The following is a 20837-nucleotide window of genomic DNA, read 5'->3' on the forward strand; positions in this document are numbered from 1 at the left end:
CAAACCTCATCTCAGTATGCAGAGGTACCGAACTGGAGAATCCGTCGGTGTTGGCGTTATCATTAACACACGATCAACAAAGTCCTTTATGTTGATGAGTCCCTTACGTTTATTCAAACTTGATTCATATTGAACATATCGCGTTTCCGGATGGCACTAAATTAAACCGTTCACTTGCTTGGGCCCTTTACTACGCAAACGCCTAACGTGAAGGCGATAAGATGAACAGCTCCCGATATATGAGAGGAAAATACAGACAACGTTCATTGGAATTGGTATTTACATAATCCTGTTGATGGGCACTTCACTAAAGATTCATTAGGACTGGGGTACTACATAAATGACACATGTATGAGTGAAATGAAGAGGAAAATCAACAAAGATAATTATGCATGGTTCCCAGGGTTAAATCATACAAGTGCATGGAATGGACATACAAATTCAGATTTATGGTAATAACATGAATGACAGCTTTTCTTTTTCGTTTTCTAATCCTCGACATGACACAAAAAGAAGCTAAAAAAATGACATCTTACAGCTCCTGATACACCCACATACACAAAGTGCAAAATGATGAACATCAATAACGCTGCAGCAGAACATGCCGCCCAGCGTTCGTCCTTAGGAAATATAGATGTGCAATGAAAAATTATTCAAGAAATGTGCTCCTCAACACACAAGGCTGAGGTTTATTTTCTCAGAGATGGCATGCACTCACCTTGGCTCTGTCAGGGTCCACGATGCAGGGCGAAGGCGCTCCATCAGGAGTGTGCACTCTGGGCATCGGACACCACGGATCTGCAATCTCCGGTCCAGCCAACCCGGTCTGGGAGCAGTTACAGTGAGAGTTCGCCTCAATCTTCCTGGCAGAGACCAGATAGGTCTTCAGGCCTGGAGAGAGAGCCAGGGACAGATGGAGAGAGAGAGCGGGAGGGAACAGGTTAGTCATCTCTGTGGTGGATGAGGGTTTAGATGGTTGTGGAGTTGTTTTAGGATTCAGCAGAGGCAGAGGACCCAGCAGGATGAAATCCCTCAGTGAATTATGTAAGCCGCCACAGGCATAAAACCAGAATCAAGAGAGAAAGAGAGAGCGTTGAATATCAATCTCTCCCACTTGAAAAACCCAGGGTCATACACCACTCATCCTTGTTTCCATATACATGTACAGCACATAATCATGATATGTGGTGCATTTGCTCTTATTTAAAAATCAGACACAGGAGCCAGAGCAATATGGGGGAGGCTTAAAAAGAGGTGTCCACCAAGACATGAAAATAAACTTGACAGTTTGTACTTGTGCACCTTCCTCATCACAGCGACATTTCTGAACTTTGTGCTGGGTTCATGAATGCAATCCAGTGACCATGACAGTTGCAGCCTCCAGACAAAACAAACCAAGGCCAAATATTTAAACACCTGCTGCCTCCCTCGCCTATCAACATGTTATCATTCTGTTGCTTACAAGTGAGTGTGCATCTGTGTTTTTTACATAATTTCATTTTTGAATTGACCAATCTGTGGTGACTTTTTTTAAATTGTATGATTGCTTAACTGATTGTATTTTCCATTCTTCGCTGAGAAGCATGACTGTGCATTTATCTCTAACAACACTGTACGATTTATTTTTACTCAACAGCCGAGAGGAGGAGGAGGTCACAGGATGTTCCCACTGAGCAATTTTCTTCACGACTGCACACATGTGGCTTTCTTCCTCCCAGACACAGAAAAGGAGAGATTGGCCGATAGAGAGAAGGCTGATACACCTCGAGTGTTCAACATCATCAAACCTGGCTCGTCGGCTCAGTTCAGGGCGCGGAAGTGAATCCTCACCTTTCCTTGTCTGCAGCGATGCATCGTGACAAGCCACGGCTGCAGGTATCTGTGTGCATGTGTGTGTGTTTGTCAGTGGCACAGGTCAGCCCCTGTGACTGTGTGCTTAGCCATATAACTCAACTGTCGGTGAAGCCACAGCCTCGGGGCTCTGAGCATTGTCCGCCCTAAGTATTTCAGACAGGCCTGCCTGCCACTGCCTCCCCTCTGCTGAGCCACTCCTGGGGGTGCACTCTCTGTCACACACACACAGAAAAACATGCACATATAAAACAAGGGCACACGCTCTCTTTTGCAATCATACATTTTCACAAACAAATCGTATTGGACAAATACTGAGAAAATCAGCTGGAGAAGAAGATGAAAAGAAGTAAGATGGTAAGAGGCATGCAAAGAGACAGATGTAAACACAGGGCTTGCAAAAAGAACAGTTGCGCCAACCACCCACGCACCCAGTTGAACACATCAACACACAGCAAGCGGTGGTGCAGCCTTAGCTGGATCGATAGCCAGGTGGACTGTGGGAAACGACGGCGGTAAAACAGGAACGACAAACTGATTCCCTGCAGCAGTGATGCAGAATGGCACAGCGGACGAGGCAGCAGGAGACTGCAGTGTAGCTCCTGACTGCCTTTCAAGAAAAAGGAATTTTGAGAGTGTGAATGAAACTGACTGTCAAAGATGGATCCAGAGACACAAACATGCACAATGCTTATGCACACGCACACACTGGGTTGACTTGATTTCATTAGTTTGCTAATCAAATCCTTCCCTGCCTCCCACCATGACACACACCGATTTCTGCTCCTGCTCACGGCGGAACGAGATTGTTTTCTTCTCCCCCTTCCTGCTCTGTTTCTCTTCTCTTCCTCCATCTTTCCCTTAAATTCTCTAATGTGAAATTGACAATGCCATGACACACCATGTTTTTCCCAACTTGCAAAACTGCCACAGGTAGAGATATATTTAAATAGTGTCAATAGTTCAAGCAGCAGAAAGGTTTCAAACGATGCCTCGTTTTCACCATGACTGGGGGTGTAGATTTGCATAGGTCTGTTTTCTTATCCGTTTCACAAGCCAGACTGAGAACATTTGAGTCAGGGAAACATTCACGTCCATTTCAGAAAAATACCAAAGTATGTGAGTCACTTTATATTATTTATATATATTTAATACCCGAAAATGATAAATGCAAATCCAGTATTTGCTGTAAAAGCAGAGTGCTGAGTATTATTAAGACTGCAGAGTACAGGGACCAGGCCAATAAACAGAAATCACTGGACCGTTCAGCCTCTATTCCCAAAACTGTAACAGCTTATTAAAGATAATTAAGTGTTTCAAGCTAGATAAAATGCGCAGCAACAAATTACTAGAGAGAAAGGATGAAAGGTAGAGAGAGAGAGCGCAGTGTATTTGATAATGGATTAAAGAATAAAACACACATTAAAAAAACACAACTGTAACACAAAATTAAAAACAAGATGAAAATAAACCTCGAGAAAAGTGGGTCAAAACTCATTATTATAGCAAACAACAACAAGCTGAGAGCGAGGGGAGGTGACGGGAGGCCGTGCCACTGCAGGACCATGAAGTCGAGTCTTTTTATATACAAAAGTGGAGCAAGAAGATTAGGTTAGATAGAGTGTATAACTGCCCATACTAACAAACGTCCATACAGGAAATGTATATCATGTTGACAATCCTGCGCATTGGGCATGTGTGATGTGTGAGCCAGTATAAACAGGAAGTAAGACACGTGAATTATCGCAGATTGCTCAAATAATAGCTCATCTCCTACACATGTAAGCGGCTGTATCATTGTAAAATGCAGAATTTACCTGCACAACAGCAGAAAGCAAAGAAAAACAGGGTCAGTTAATCATCCATGTTGTGTTCTACACTGGAAGCCGAGGCTAATGGCGGGTGTTTTCTTCCGGAAGGGGGTCATGTGATATGAGTAATGTCAAGACAAAAAAGACCCAATGACATCATCGTTTCTGTTGGATGTTCGTCTAGTTTCAACCTGTTGTAGAGTTTTCAAACTAAAATGGGGGCCGGCAGCCTTTTCCAGCTTCCCTGTTTTAGCGGCTCTAAAACTCCGGAGTCTATGTGTTTTCAAATGAAAGTGTAGTTGTTTGGATGTAGACTTCGAAAACACATCCTGTTGTCGGACAGCTGGTTTTCGAGGAATCCCATCCCATGACAGAGCCAGAGAGGAGCAGGATAACTCGACTGCACGGGGCCCGAAAAAGAGCTCCTCTGAGTGTGTGTTTTATGTGAGGGGTTATATGAGGTTCAAGTGTCTGCAGATGTTCTCGTGCCGGTTCCTGGCCATTCTGGGGCAATCTCTCGTCTTTACGATCAATCCTTTTGGCAGCTGAAATAGCAATGTTGTCGGGCTTTAAATTACAGCTCCGACAAACTGGCCTGACCGGCAGCTGGCTGCACTCTCCACCTCGATAGGGTCCAACATCATCAGTATACAGCTGTGCTCCGAAGGCCTCACGGCGGGGGGAAAAAGGTCAGGAAGCCTCGTGCTGTGTGTTCCAAGTGATGTCTCTTGTTTCTTTCCAGCTGCGTTTGTTAGTGTGAGAGTGATTTTCTGTCTGTCTCTCAGTCTGTCTGTCTGATGAGCTGTCATGCAGGTACAAGCGTGTGTTAGCATCCCTCCTTCTCTGATGACCCTGGGTTTTTTGAAGAGCATCATTAGTGGCAGCGTCTGGGTGCTATGGGACTCAAAGTGTCCGGTCCTATCAGCTGACAGGGAACAGTAGATAACCTTTCCCCATGAGAGCCCAGTCACATTATCTCCCTCTCCAGGCCACTTTGTTTAGGACAGAGGAGAATGACATGAGGAAAGCACTTTGCAAACAAACAGTAGCGTCACCTCCTCATAGCACAGCCGTTATGATGGCCCTCCTTGAAACCGCTCTTGCTGCGACGCTGAGAGAGGCTCAGCGCCGAGGCCGGCAGTGCCAAACAAACTCAACTCACACGTCGTGACTGCATCGATCAAAAGTAATGTGCCCCCGAGCAAAGAGAAGGACCCCAAGGGAAGATCGCCAAATCGTTATTCAAAGAAGGAATACATTGTGAAAAAAAGGTACAGTAGTTAAGGCTTTGTAACATTGTGGAAGTTTATCACTGAGCAACACCTTTCCTTTCACCTTCATTTACAACCCAGGTGGGACTGAGCGGCAAATTCTTCTGTACAAACCACCAATCTCCCAGTTAGCCGACAACCCGCTCTACCTCATGGGCCAGTACACAAACACATACAAACAAACACACACACAGACATCATGCACCTGGTCCACGCATAATGACAGGTTTGCCTTCCAGGGCCAAGTATCGGAGCAGGAGGGCAGTGGAGCAGGTGCGGCGGAGGAACTAGCACCGCTACGCTGGGCAGCTCTCTCCGTGCCAGTTGGCACTCCTTCCACTGCACCCCCATCCCGGGATAAACTGTACATCCTGTCCCTGTCGTGGGGGGGGAGGGGGGAGGGAACCTTTCCAGTACGACAGGTTGTTTAGGAGGACTTTATCACTGCAGCACGGTTTGCAGACGAGGGCAGGGAGAGATAAGAGGAGAAGATTGCAGATTTTTAGGAACATTGGAGTTTAGAGAAAAATACTCTGAAAATAAGTGAAAGCTTTAAGTGGTCTGTCTGTCTGTCTGTCAGTGCTGCCGGTGGTAGAAGGAAAAATGTGTGTGTGTGCGCAGTCTGTGAGAGATCCCATTCAGTCACAGAACTTGAAATACTTATTTCAGAGAGACTCACAGAGGGACTGTCATTTTTGACAGGAAAGGAGAAGCAGAGAGTGTGTGTGTGTGTGTGTGTGTGTGTGTGTGTGTGGGGGGGGAGAGGAGGGATGGGCTCTGACCTTCCCCTTCACAGGTGAACACTTCTGCTGAGCCCAGGTTTGACAACGCGTGAAGCCTCACAAGGCATGTTAGAGGTCGAGCAGGATTATTCACCCGAGTCAAATTGTCAGAGGATGAAAGGTGGAGTAACAAACTTGTGTCCAATGTTTCAACATTAATCCATCCCTCCATTATCTACTGGGGGTCATGGTGGGCTGGAGCTAATCCCAGCGGACAGTTGGAGAGAGGAGGGACCAAACCCTCTAAAGCACCTGACCCCTTTGGGCAGAGAAACCCCCTCACAGACGTGGATAGAACCTGCGAACTATAGTACTAACCACTGCACCACCGTGCCGCCACAGGATGTTTTACACTGCATTATTTACTACATCAATAAATAAGCTCTATTAGCAAAATGATGTTACTCCTATATATAGATTGTGTGTACACGTGCACTGGGCTGGTATCCAACAACACACTTCATCAATGGCTTTATTAGAGGAGGCCTCTGATGGATTTATATACAGAGATTTGTCAACCTGATTAAATCACAGCTGGTAATTCTTGAACATCTCTGAGTTGAGCATTAATGTGATGAAGCACCCTATTTTTTATTTTTATCACTTTAACTGGGACAACAAGTACATTTCAGGGATGCAAGAACAATGTAATGCAACACAAACATTTCCTTTTTCAATACTTACTTCCATCCTGACTTTTTCACCTTGTAATTTGCTACATCTATTTAATAATCCCTGAAATCTTTCATTCTGTCTGTGGCTAGCGTATTTCAAGAACTGCTGATCTATCGTCTTCACTATTGGCAAGTGTATAGTTAAGGGTTGAAGAATGTGCAGTGTTGAATTTAGTTGTCATCATCACGGGTGTGTACCTCTTCATACACAGTCTATTGTGGGTTCACAACAGTGGCAGGGACAACTGATTCTCCGGTTCGTGGTTCTACAGATCCGGTTCGTGAGTCCCGCTTCACTGAACTGTGAATAAACAGTTCCACTGAGTCCAGCAGCTGCTCTATTCTTGCCCTGGCTCAATTCCTGCAGCTCATTTTTACAGTTTCATGCACTTTACTTGATATTTTACAGTTTAATTGATTTTTTCTTAAAACAATTGGGATGAGAACCGCTGCAGTAGAACACGTCTCCCTGCACATTAGAATTGAAGGCGCAAACATCTTGTTGAACCATATTATGCTGTTGAAGTGGGTAAGACATTAAAACTAAGCTGCTTTATTTTGTTAGTAGTTCAGTAAGTTAATACTGCACAGCTTTCAGCTCCACTCAAACTTTTCAGAATCCCCAGATAACGCACAGTCACCTCTTTATACAAGTTACGTAAGCTCGAGTTCATAAAAGAGAAAACACACGCCACCTGGGGCGTTCTCAGGACATTAGCGCTCCAGGTTTGGGACAAAAACATGTCCCTGAAATGTGAGTTACGTCAGAGTACTTCTCTGCTTTCACACACACGCACACATTGTCCCAGTTCAACAAGCCACACCGAGGTCTCGGGCTTCCTGTTGCAATCAACGAAAACTGTCGGTAAACAGGGTGGCTCGAAAACAGGCCATCCGTATTGGGCCAGTGGGTTTTCCTGGCTTCCAGCCGGCCCGACAACGCACGGCTCACTCGAAACGACAACAGAAACACTTGACATCCCTCCAAAGTCTTTAACTCTCGCCTGGCTGTGTCAGCCTCCCGCTCTGTTTTGTAGTCCGCGACTCCAATCCCTCCATCCTTGACAGACACAGGCTGCCAACAGAACAAGAGATACAGTTGACTTCCCTCCAAAATCTTGAAAACCCACGCGTCATCCTATGCTTAGTGGCCTCTATTCTCTCCCTTTTTTGACAATCTCGCTGAAGCTCACAGCCCCCCCACACTCCACCCACCATTTCAAATCCAACTGTCCTCCCTGTTCTTTCGTGTCCAAGCTGATATTCGATTCCTCTCATCGTTCATAGGTTTAAAGGGCTCTTTCTTGCGAAGTATTGCCCCTGCTGGCATCATCCCTAAAGCCCAGACTCGATGTCCATCTCATCATTTTATAAACCCTGCTCCTGTCCTCAGTCAAACCCGTCTTCCTCCACATACACTCCTCTGAATACTAATATCCCCACCACCTTTTCAACAGTGACATATCGCTCTTTAAGCCATTCAGCACATCTGTCGAGACGACAGCAACACACAAGTCTGTCAAACTCTTAAAAGCTTTATTACAAAAACAGGAAAAGACATTTGTCACTGGGATTTTTCACTTAACAAGCAACTCAATCTGTTTCAAAGATTTTTCCAGATGTAAATGACTTTATACAACCTTTTTTCTTGACAGAAGGGGAATTATCCCAATTCCGTGTAAGAAATATTGAGTAAAGCTTAAATTCGTGAGGCAGAACCCACCAAACATCAAGATGCCAACGTCTCCAAAATGAATGATCCACTGCTCGATTTTAATGAGCTTTATGCTAAACATACAACAAACAATTATTGTAGTTTCCCTCGCCGTGGACGCTGTTTTCCCCCCTGGGCGTTTGTTTGTTTGTGAGCGAGATTACACAAAAACAACCGAATCAATTTCACTGCAACTCGGTGGAACAATGCGGTGTGGGTCAGGGAAGAACCCATTAAAGTTCGATGGGGATTCAGGAAGAGGAACTTTGGCTTGATCTCACAAAAAAACAATGCAAATCACTCAATAATAAATGTAACAGTCTTCTAACTATAATTCGATTTCATCTCATGCTAAATTATCTCCACCTGAGACACTATTGACCCTCAACTATGAGCAATGATCCCTTATCGATTAAACAGTGGCAGAGTTTGTGGCTCTTGGTGAGTGATCAATGAAAAAAGCCAACACACAGACACAAACGTCTCCCTCCCTCCTTCGACTCCACCTCCCTCTGATCTCGCCTTCTGCTCTAATACCCCAGACTTTGCTTACACAACATTTTGACTAATCGCATCTCGTGCTGGATCTTCTGCCGAGCACTGCCCGACTCCCCGAGGATTCCTGATCTAAAAAAAGGCCAACGATACAGCAGGGGCAAATGAGGCTGCTAACCACAAGCTGGGATCCAGCCACAGAAAAAGCCTGAATCATATTCGGCCTGAGACAAACAGATGTACATACTGTATGTCAACGCTTTTGTGCATTTTTTGACCGGCACCCTGTTAGAAAAGTGGAAATGACGGATCAAGTCAAATCTCATGGTGAAGCACAGAAACAAGGGCCAGAAGACAATCTGAAAAAGCATTGCTGAAATGTTTGTCGAGTAAAGTGTTGTTTATAAAACACAGCGGAGGAGGAGGCAGCGCCTGGACTCGACAGCTACAGAATGAGACAGCAGCGAGATGGAGGAGAGAAATACACACAGGGAGGCAGAGAGGAGGCGAGAAACCGAGAGGGAAAGATTGAAAGTGATAAAAGGATGTGGAATGACCTCCGCTGGGAATATATCAGGTACTTAGCAAGCACACACACACACACACAATGACACTGACACATACATGCAAGTCAGAAAAAGCCTTTAGAAGTGACAGCATTGGGGGACTCTTGGGGCTATAAAGCATAAGGATGGAGAAGCATGTGACAGGGGGGACGGGGGGGGGGACGGGACGGGGGGGGGGGCTGTCACACTGAAGACAGGAACCAGCTACCAGCTGTAGACTCAATGAAAAAGGCCCGAAGAGGCTAAAACCAGCATTTGAGTTGAATTTATTCTGCACATGAAGCAAAGGCCTGATTCTTTTATTCATTTATTCCTTCATGCCTCTGTGCTACAGACGGCCACTGTTGCCCAAAAACTATTAATAATACATTAGTGAGCCACACCAATGCACTCTGTGACACGCTCCCTCCTTACTGTGGCTCCTTTTGAGCCCGACACTGAATACACACTGTCGTGAATTCCGCTGTCAGACTGCTACAGGGAATTAAAAGTAAAACCATAAATCTGTGCGCTCTCTTTGAAGATTTATGGTCTTCAGTCGTAACCTATGAGCGACAGTCAGGTTGAGCAATTGAGAAAGCATAAAAATTACAGTCTTTTTTATAGGATTTACTGACAATAAGAAAATTATTAACTTTTTGATCTATACATCAAGTCTTGGCAAAGGTATGCAACCAGCCCACCAGTCAACTCACAGTTTACCTCAATGTCCATCCAGACTCATAAAATAAAGCTTTGAAGGAATTTAATAAAAAGATATTAAGTGTGTTGACTCATGGCCAAAGAAAATATTTTTATGAGGTCACAATCCTCAAGCTAAAATGAAGAAGTTCCCTCAAGGCGTTCCTGAGACATCTCGGGATAGACGGCCAGAAGACCCACTCAAAAGCATAATGGGAGCTGGGAGGAGGCATTTAAAAGTGGAGGTCAGCAGGGAGTTAAAATATTTTACTGAAAAGGAGAGCAACACAGGAAGCGTGTGAGAAGAGGATTTCGACAAAGACGCTTCCTCTCCCTCAGAGCGGAGCGAGTCAATACTGGCCTTTCATAGTGTGCTCATAAATTGAATTCCCCTACCTGCACTGCTTATAATAGAGTAACTCATGTCCATCTATTTATAACAGGCCCAAATGTGCACAAAGGTTTTAATGGAGGAAAACCCACTTTTGGTTGCATGCACACACGGTTGACTCGTGCAGGCCGGGTGCGGTGAAAAGGGCTTCATGGTGGACTGGCTCCCCCGTCATCTTCCCTCATTCATAATTCACACGGCCATTTATCACACACATGCTCCTGCTGTGTACACTAACGAGCCAGGGCGCGGCTGCAGGTGTGGGTGGAAACATTTAGTCCGCTTGAATGCACAGCGCAGGAAGTGAGCGTGCGTCAGCGTGAGCGCGCGTGTGGGAGGCTGTATGGGGGGGGGGGGGGGGGGGGTTATTGAGTGTCCCCTTAAGAACGAGCTCTATCCGTCAATGTCGGTAAGGGCGAGCACGTGGCTGTTGAGGGGGAGTGCAGGCATTCTGCTGTGGCCTTGATCACAAAGGAGAAAGGAGAAAAGCTTAGGATGCATCAGTGACTCATGGAAGCCATTTATCAACCGAGCATCTGCACGGCAGCGGGGGGGGGAGCTCGCTTAGCCCCGTGCACGAGTCAAGAGATGTTAACGAAGCATCAAATGTGCGGCGGGAGGGCAGCAGCAGAGAGGAGACACACACAGAGGTTTCCTTAAAAAAGCATGAGTGCAAATTTTGTCTGTGAAAAGCCCCTTTTCCTCTGCTCAAAGAAACCCACCCACATCGGGCAATTTGTCCGCAATGGGATCAGATACAACCCGCATTCAATTCAAAGTCGAATCTGCAGGACAGGCTAGGATCGGATCCAGGATTTTTCGATTTTGAGAACAACAAGTTGCAATACTGGGCAAGACAGCGAGGTTTCCGCTGCGTTGGATCGTCTAACATGACTCACCAGAGTGAAAACAACTAAAAGCCAAATTCCTCTACTGGCAATGGGAAAGGAGTCAATCGCCTTCTTTAAGCTGGTTTACCTGAGTATACCTTTTAATATCAGTGCAAGTTTCCTAGTAGAGCTGCGCCAGTGAAAGTGACTGCACTTGTTCAGCTCGTTCTTGCTTGGCTCACACAGAAATGGGCCTTCGCTTCGCTGGGCCTTCACTCCAACATGAAAGCCCTCAGCTGAATAAAGTCAATTTGCTCTTTTCTCACGGTCAGAGCACCAGACTTTCTGTAAAAAAAAAAGAAAAAAAAAAAGAGCCTCCAGTTTAAAGCTGACCCTCGCCACTTTCATCAGGATGGAAATGAGCCTTGGCGGGCCCAGAGTGGGGAGTGTGTGAGTGTGTGTGCCGCAAACAGATGGGAAACCTTTCCAATGCGTTGTGCTGACGCTGATGTTATGACTGGGAGCCATGGCGGAGCCGCACAAAAAACCCCTGAGCAAGATGAACCTTCAGAGGCCACTCTATCCATCTTTCTGGCTCACTCTGTATGAACCTGTTTATTTTTCTCTCTTTGTAAGCTTTCTTCTCGCAGCATTTTCCTCTACACTGCTGTTCACTGCATTATTCTCCGTCTGCATGAGGGGAAGTTATGTTGGCAGGAACAGATCCAAACAGATGATCTCAACACATTTACAGTTGAGAAAACTAGACTTACCCTAGCCCTATCAAAGCTGTTATGAGACTGGCTTGTTTAATACAATCGAGGAGAGAGGCAGAGAGAAACATTTGTATCAAGACGGCTTCATCTCTACTGTATCACTGACACTGTAAATGAAATGTTTTGTCCCCTGCGGTAAAGAGTCCGGTTCTACTGTGTTATCTCGTCTCCTCTATTCCGGATGCTGACAAGTATTATGAATTCAAACAGGAGAAAACACTCTCACTGATCATACACTGTCATTTTGATACGAGAAAATAAACAGGTTGTACAGCAGGTTAGGATCATGTCACACAAGTAAAAAATCTCAACTGGAGTCAATAACAATGATACTGGCTGTATTCTGCTTTGATGACACTGTTCAAGGTTTTTCCTAATGTGCAGATAGATATAAAAGAGTCATAACCCCAATCATAATTATTAGTTACTCCCTGAAACCTCAAACTCTCTTTTGGGACAATAAATGTGATGATACAGCAAGCAGCTGCTTTTATAACACTTCGACACAAAATGTCGCCGGTTCGACACCAGGCTGCCTGCGACATGTATAACGTCTCTCCCTCACTTCACATCCTCCTTCCATCCAACTCATATTCATGACACCTAAATATTACTCTTTTTGTTGGAAATGGGGATTCATATTTTTACCTTAAACTGGATTAAACTATAAGTGGCAACAGGCTGACTGAAGGGAACAGTGTGTGCCAGACAACGTGTTGGATAGCGTGTTCTATTCCACGTTTTATGTTTGTCCGACAGGCTCAGCCGTGTCTGCTGCTTACATGTGTGGCTCCTTATCAGACAGACAGCGGTGGCACTGATATCAGGCTCTCATCCACCTCACCCTGGGTCATCTAGAGGCCCAACCATTCACCACTGAGCCGATAGGACAGCTGTCCCCTATAGGAGGGCGGAGGGGTCTGCAGGGTTCCAGGACACGATTCAGGATTAAGTGGAGCGCAATAGTGTGCATGGGTATTCAGAGCAAAATCTCCAAGATTATCAATTTCGATATAAAGTACAGCATGGAGATAAAATCATTTGCAGCTCTCGGAATAATAGTTTTTCTCCTTTTCATCCCCCCCCGAGTATAAACCTTTTATTGCTTGCTGGGTTGAAGCAGCCACTGACACCGCTGCTGCACAGTTCTCCTGAACATGTGCAGGTGGCTCAGTCCTGCCGCGTATCAGTGTACACAGCAGAGCCCAAATGACTGCAGCTATAAAATCCCCACATCGCACAGTGGACCTTTAATAACCTTGCCACATGGGCCTGGTGTTTACAGAGCACGACAAGGGACGATGAAGCTCTGCAGACTTGCTCGGTACCATGAGGCCAAAGATGGCAATTGGTGAGACTGTGTGGCTGCAGGCTGCGATGCCATGCCATGCCGTGCTGATCCAAAATTCATAATACAGGCTGATACTGTACAATGCGATGTGATGTATTATGCCATTACTCTCTCTGCAGAGCTGTAATCCACCATGCAGAGCCAAGGAGCTCCAGGCTCCTGGTCACCGCAATACAATATAGTAGCTTAGAGTCCCCCCCCCCGGCAGCCAGTGAGGAGCCCAATCCCAGACTTCCGTAGAAAGGGTCTCTTATGAAAGATGTATACTGTGTTACAGTAATCCCAGGTTCTATTTAGCACCAATTTTATTAACCCTCCCAAAATCTTCCACCACGTAGCCCTGCCACGTCTTCTCACACCCGACACTCACAATAAGCCACTCCACTCAGAGCACTTCACCATCAACCCCTCCTGTCTTTCAGTAGTGTTGAATGGCGTGCGCGCATACTGATTTGGTCTCGAGGGTCTAGAAGGAAATTATGGCAGGTATTTGACTGCTGGCAGGGTGAGAAGACAGCTGTGTATATAATAGTGTGAAAAAGCCAAACCGTTTAACCTTCTGTCAAATGCAGCATTGTGTAGACAGAACGTGCACGCACACACGCACACAGCATTTAGGTGTGAAATCCAGAGCCTTATGTGTGTACAGCTTCCTTTTCTTTGCTTGTGGTTCTCATTCAAGCTCGACACAGCAGCTTCAGCTATGTGGTAGTTCTATGTAGTGGTGTTTAAGCAAAGCTGCTGTGCTTCCCCTGTCCACTGGACCAAAAGTCTAAATGGTGGAACTAGACCAGAGCTAAACGTCAGCTGCTTTCAGACATGCACTGAACTCCAGAGATCCTCAAGACATTCTCCGTAAAGGCTGTGAGAACTCAAACATCCAAGCCTCCGGACTTTCTCCGGCCTTCCTCCTAGTAAAAGCAGAAAGTCCAGAGTAGCAGATTTGAGAACACAGTGGGAGATCCTGGAGCGCGTGGGTGTGTCCATGATGTTTCAGACATGCAAAAGAAGGGAAAAGGATAAAAACTCAAACAAAACAAATATCTCAGGACGAAAAAGCTTAGAAGACACAGGCGTAGATGTCAAGAGAGCTTTTGGTGATTGGAGCTTACGCTGGTGTCCATGATCTCCATAGTAGAATTCATACGTTACTTGCTGCCTTCGTCTGCTTCTCAGGACATCCACTGGAAGTCATGTCTGAAAACGGCTTTAGTGGCACTTTCCAATGGACCAAAATACCTAATGGTAGAACTAGACCAGAGCTAAATGCACATCATGGACTTGCCTCTTCTTGTTCTCCCTCACCTGCATATCTCTACCCCTGCTTTCTTTAAGCGTAACATCAAAACCAGCCAAATTTATCGTGGTCAAGGTCACAGGGAGCAGCCTTTATAAGTAATTCTCTGCTGCGCCTCAGACGACTACAGTTTGCTGATTGAGGAGCAGCCCTGAGGAAAAGCCCCGGCAGGGCTCCTTGAAAGGGAAAGTGTGTGAGTCTGTGTGCACATGTCACTCACCCAAAAAGACAAATGGCTCTCCAAGTAACTAATAACTTCTGCAGAGCATGAAGTAATAGAACCAGAGTGAGGGGACACAGACCGTTCATCACCGGGACTATTTGCAATCCTAACCTAGTTAATCAATTATTGTTCTGAAGGCTTAAGAGTGGACAAATTATGGACCAGAATACAAATTAACTTCCATTTTATAGCGAGCACATCCCGTGGCCTTGGCTGATTCACTTTGATATCAACATGAAATGAAAATCTCTCTTGTTGCCTCATCATAAATAAACACAGCCGTGAAAGCCTCATTATCGGCAATCAATATCATTTGCCGAGATAAAAACGGCCGGCTGGCTAGCGGGCTGATGTATTTTGGGGGTCAGGATAATACCAGGCCAGTGTGGGAAGATATGATGATGGAGAATTACCAACATTAATCACTTTAGCCAAGGAGATTATCCAGTCTTGCTTAATTAGAAATCTCCCGCAGGGCAAAGAGAGGAGAGAGCAGGGCAGGAGGGGATACACAGAGCGGAACAGCACAGCACAGCACAGCACAGCTCAGCAGTTAAGTTAGAAAAGGTCAGACTCTCTATTTCAATCTGAATCAGAGCACAAGAGGCAGCAGGAAATGGTCAACCCTGTACATGAGGACTATTAGTAGACAAGGGCTGTACAGTTTTACACGATAGACGTCAGACGCTCAAATCAGTGAGTTTTCTTTAGATCCTCAAAGTGGAGCTATGGTTTTAATTTGGGTTACTTCTTTTATTTGTTATTTATTCAAATTTGGTTGCACCACCATCCTGGGAAAGTTCCGACAGAGAAGATGAGGGTTGTTTCATACAAAACAGCAAAACTCAAAAGCAAGAGGAGCCCCTGTGGTTGGAGAAGCAGTAACAGGGCAGCATCAGCACTAATTTAGAGTCCTGGTTCTGGCCACATGGAAAACATAAGGTCAATGTTCACTCCCTTTTAGCTCAATTTTTGGTCTCTACCAACTCCTAAAGGGGAAAAGTGGCTCTTAAAAGGGATAGTTCATGTTTAATTCACTCATTATCTACTTGCCACTATGCCGATGGAGGGGTGGGTGAAGAGTCTACGAAACTCTTTAGGAGTCTCAGGGGTAAACAACAGAAAGAAACCACAACATGCCTCCATACTGCTCGTTTTTTGCTGAGCAGGCAGTGGGTTTGCAGTGGTCAGCTGTGATCAGTCAGTAACAGAATTGTAGTGTTACAGGTTGAGGCAACAACTGCTTATGACCTTAACGTCATTTGTTCGCTTTTACATTAACACAAAACCCTCAGTCAACATCAACCAACAAAACAGTTAAATTGGAAGCAATGGGATAGAGAGGAACCGGCTCTGGCTCTCAGCTCTGATTCTGTCACCAGGCAAAAGATAAAACGGGCCACACTGACACTCACCCCCGGTGGGATAACCTTCTGCAGGTGCCATCATTCTGAATTAAGCATGAGAGGAAAGACTTGGACAGGTACTTTCTAGGGAAACTGGGCCAATTATAGATTCCATTTCCAGTTTGGAAAAAGCACAACACACCGGACAAGAGCCTTGCAGTGTTTGTGTACAGTTATGGAAAAATCCTCACACTTCAGCCTACCAGTAAGATGTGTTGTGGTTAACAATGAGGCTGTAACTAACCTTTTGTTTATCCGTATTGATTTTTCGGCAGATTATTTTTTATCTTCTACTTGCTTGAAACATCATCTAATTATGTGTGAAATGTGAGAACAGAGAATTGAGAAGTCAATAGAGCTTGATTCGTCAAAAAAAACAAAATGAATCTTTCAAACATTTAGAAATTCCAAAACATTTATGGTTCCAGCTTCCCCATTTAAATATTGGCTGCTTTTTTCTGTTCATCATTAAGAAACATAAAATCGTATTATTGGGCACATTTTAACTACATTTTCGGAGAGGTGAGACCAATTATAAAAAATGTAATTGTTCATTGATAGATTGGGGGAAATTATTAAGGATAATTAAAAGATAACATTTTCAGTGAACAGTAAGTTAACAGTGAGATAGAAACCATAAACCGACATGCACCTACACAATGACACAAAAACCTGAATCTGTAGCCTCAGTCTGGAAGTGTAAAAAAAGAAAAAAAAAGAAACAACCTCACAAGTCAAAAACTATTTGTGTGAAAATTAACATTATCCTATCTCAAGGAGAACATCCAAAAATGCTGGGTAGACAGCTGCACAGCGATCTGCGCACAGGTCAGGGCAATTTCCCTCTGAGCAGAGCAACAGGGACACGACCCAGCCAGGATCCATGTCTGGCTGCAGTGCGGCCCAAGTGATTTACACAGACTGAGCTAGACAGTGGAGGAAATTTTACAGCACTGGAGGACAACTCTATCCTGACAGCCAGCTCTCTCACTGGCACAGGAAATCTACTGGGAGAGGATAAATCTCGGGAGGGGAACTGAATACATGATGGAGGCAAGAAAGGAGATGACAAGGAGGAGGGGGGTGATAACCCTGCGAGAAACACATTTATCCTGACAACAACAAAAAAAAACTGGCACACGAGCAAGAGTGGTAGTCACTTAGTAATCTAAGAGATGAGGGGAAACTGCAGGCCCATAAATCACTCCGGCTGGCTGGTAAACAAAAAGCACTTTTGCTGGATCTTGGCCCTCGACTGGTCACGTGGAAATCTGAGTGAAGTCCAAACATTTTTGATCATTTGTTTGAGGAAATGAGGGAATGGTTTCCTTTCTTCATCTGCTAATTCGAGCAAATTACAAGTTCATGCCAACAAAAACCTAGAGTGCACTGTTCAAAATCCGTCACACGGCTCCTGGAATCTAAATAAACCTGGAATGTCAATTCAAAAAGATAGATGCACACCATCTGCTACTCATTAGTCAGACACTGTCACTTCACTGCAGGTGTCAATAGATCAGCAAGCTTCAAATTATGGAAAGCGCCATTAAGCCACCATTTAGTCAAACTAAAGTGATTTGTATAAACGCATCAAATAAAAGCAGCAGTCAAGCGGTTGAGAGGCGAGGGAAATAGAGGACAAGATAGAGAGGAGACGATAAAATTGCAGACATATCTCTATCGAGAGGAGGTGACACTTATATTAAGTTGTAAAGCAATCCCGGAAGTTCAAGGCGAGGTTATGAGAACAGGACACATTGAGGACGTCTGGAAGGCAAAACGTAACTGAACAAGAGAACAAAGAGGGGGCAGAGAGCGGGTGGGGGAGAGGATGAGAAGGAAGATGGCGTCTGTCTGGGACACAGTCACATAATACCAACACCCCAGCCCATCTGTGATCGGTGCAAATCATGACGCCACAACCCTGTGTCGTCCTTCACCGATGCAAATAGTCCCCTGACACTTTTTGGGGTCAGCTGCTGATATGATTGCATAAGTAGTTGATTCCTCTGGGGATGGCAGAAAAAACATTACAAGACATAAACTTGAGCACATTAAAATGCCAAAGTTTGTGGGTTCATTGAGGCGTAATTGCAGCGATAAGTCTCACTGTTGCAGCCAATTTGTGGCTACTGCTGCCGACCTTGGAGTTATATTTATCTTGTTAGGAACAGAGCCAAGAAAGTCTAGCCAGGACATAACATTGAGACATGAAATGACACTGGAGAGATACAAACTTAAACACCTACCTTTGAGCTGGTCAGCCACCACACTCTGTCCTATCCGCTCAGTGACCTGTGCATCTTCATGCTGGAAGCGGTCGTCCAGGAAGTTCGCAGTGGCCTGGGACAAGTGGACCTTCCCAGCCACTCCCAGCTGCTCCATCAGGTTGGCCAGGTTGACGTCATTTGACCAAACGTCGAACTTGAAGCGCTTCATGCCCAGGATGCCACACAGCACCGTGCCGGTGTGGACCCCCACCCTCATGTTCACCATCTCCCGCTTCTCCTGGCAAAACTGTTCGATAGCTTGGATCATGCCCAGGCCCATCTCCACACAGCAGTAGGCGTGGTCCGGTCTGGGCTCGGGACAACCGGCCACACAGTAGTAACAGTCTCCTAGTGTACTTATCTTTTCACAACCAGTGAGCTCACACAGTCTATCAAAACGTCCAAACAAGTCATTCAGAAGTCCCACGAGGGCATGAGCAGATTTGTTGGCAGACATTTTTGTGAAGCCCACAATGTCTGCAAACAGGATGCTGACAGGCTCCATCCGCTTCATGTTGAAGGGTCGGAAGATGATCTGGCCTCGAGGGATGGAGGTTTTCTTGCGTTTGTTGTTTTTGGGACTGGAGATGGCAGCTGCTGCACCGCTGGTGGAGTATCTTTTGACTGAATGATCACCCATCTCTTCATCACCCTGCTTCATCAGCTCATCGGCCACAATTCTGGGCATGACAGAGTGGATCATTCGCTCCTTCAGGGCTTTCTCCACCTCCAGATCTTTACCATGCATTATAGCTTGTCCCACCTTGAGGAAGGTGCTGCGCGACCGCACCTCAGACATGATGAACAGGTGGATGCCGATGACGTGGGCGCAGAGGTGGAGCAGGGCTTTGGCTGGGCCTAGCCAACACAGCGTGTCCCAGTCTGATTGCGAGGCAATGCTCCAGTTGGCCCTGGCCTGAGTCAGGTGCAGCCAGCCCAAAGTCTCAAAAAACACTGAGTAGAATAAGCCGAGCAAGACAGAAGCATAGAGGCGAACGTGGAGAACACTGTACAGCAACAGAAGAACTTCAATACAGAGGGAGAAGGTGCCCACAGGAGATATACAGGGCGACCAGGTGCCGCCTCCTACAAGCTGGTCCTGGGACAGGTTGTAGGCGGACCCCATGCCACTGAACTCTTCCAAATCAGGTGTCGGTGTGGGAGTCTCTGGGTCCCTGAAGCCTGATGTCTGGATCTGGGGGGCCAGGGTGAGGATGAAGGTGACAACGATGAGCAGCAGGGATGCTTGATTGTAGAAGCGCGCGTAGAGCTTAGTGAAAGTTAAGAGGAAGAGGAGGATACAGAAAAGGAGGAAGGAGGCAGTGGGTAGGAGAAAGACAGCCCTGTCACAGCGGGAAGGGTTGGCAGCAAAGTACAATCCCCAGAGGCAGCCGACAGCCATCAGGTAAAGGATCACGTAGCGGAAGCGCCGCTGGGTCTGAGGGAAACAGCGTTCTCTGCAGGCCTCCTCCAGGATCGAGGAGTCAAACTTTGGGTCCCAGAAATGGCCTGCGGATCTCTCGAAAAGCTGAGGCATCTTCTTGTGCGTGCGAAAGCTCCTGACTGTCGGCTTCCTGACTCCGGATTCCCCGGAGCCGCAGCTCGAGGAGATGCTGTACTTGCAGTGCTTGGATCCCCCGATGAGGCCTCCCCCGATTGAACCGAGCGGCCCGCCTCCGTGCTTGTGTCGGACGGTGCTGCCAATCCTCACCGAGACGCCTCCATCTCCACTTGAGTCACAGCTCACTTCTGTGTTCTGAGGCAGCAGTTGTTGATGTTGGGGGGATGCCATGTTGCTTTTCAACCTATAGAAAAAAAATCTAAAACTCTGCAGAAGGTGTTGCTCGTTCAAAGACAACGTAGAATAGAAAAAAAGTAAGGCAAAGTATGGGGCCCACCGTAAAGGGGCAATGACTGATACATGTAAAAAGTGAAAAGCTAGAGCACAAACAGAGGCCTTTTGAGAGAGAAATTCCACTCGGTTAGCAGTGAAGTGGCAACAGAAACAGCATCAGACCTTCCACACAGTTGGAGCAGTGCATTATTGCCTCTCTTGACGTCAGTCCCTGCATTCCACTACGTCCCCGTTTGTTTTGACGCACTTGAGTCTGCAAGGTTCACTTGCTGCACGCTTTGTTCCAGTCCAGGTCCACTCAGCTGCCTGCACACCGTCTCACTCATTGGAAAATAATGTTTAAAAAAACATTAAAAAAAATACTGTGCGGTCAGAGAAGAGGAAAAAGGCGAGAAAAGCCAACGGATGTCTATTAAAGGGGTTTTCGAGAGAAGTGCAAGTTAAATAAACTGCATCCTGTTTGCAGGACTCGAATAAAACTTCCAGACGTTCAAAACAAATCCTCTGCAGCGTTTTGTTTTCAGGGCTCAGGAAACAGACGTGACTCCAATCTGCTGTTTTCTCATGAAAGTCAACTCTTCACGTTCAAGGCG

General features: G+C 45.9%; 1 protein-coding gene across 1 annotated transcript in view; it reads right to left on the reverse strand.

The window, feature by feature from the left end:
• LOC133971316 (adenylate cyclase type 9-like) overlaps positions 1 to 20579 on the reverse strand; it is a 30385-nt gene extending 9806 nt beyond the window's left edge. Inside the window, exons 1-2 of the mRNA XM_062408614.1 lie at positions 18369 to 20579; positions 719 to 891 (exon numbers count right to left, since the gene is read on the reverse strand). Of these exons, the coding sequence (XP_062264598.1) occupies positions 719 to 891; positions 18369 to 20181 (1986 nt within the window). The 5' untranslated portion in view covers positions 20182 to 20579. The remainder of the gene's footprint in view (positions 1 to 718; positions 892 to 18368) is intronic.
• Between the last annotated feature and the right edge of the window lie 258 nt (positions 20580 to 20837).

This window comes from Platichthys flesus, chromosome 16, assembly GCF_949316205.1.
Source record: "Platichthys flesus chromosome 16, fPlaFle2.1, whole genome shotgun sequence".
NCBI lineage: Eukaryota > Metazoa > Chordata > Actinopteri > Pleuronectiformes > Pleuronectidae > Platichthys > Platichthys flesus.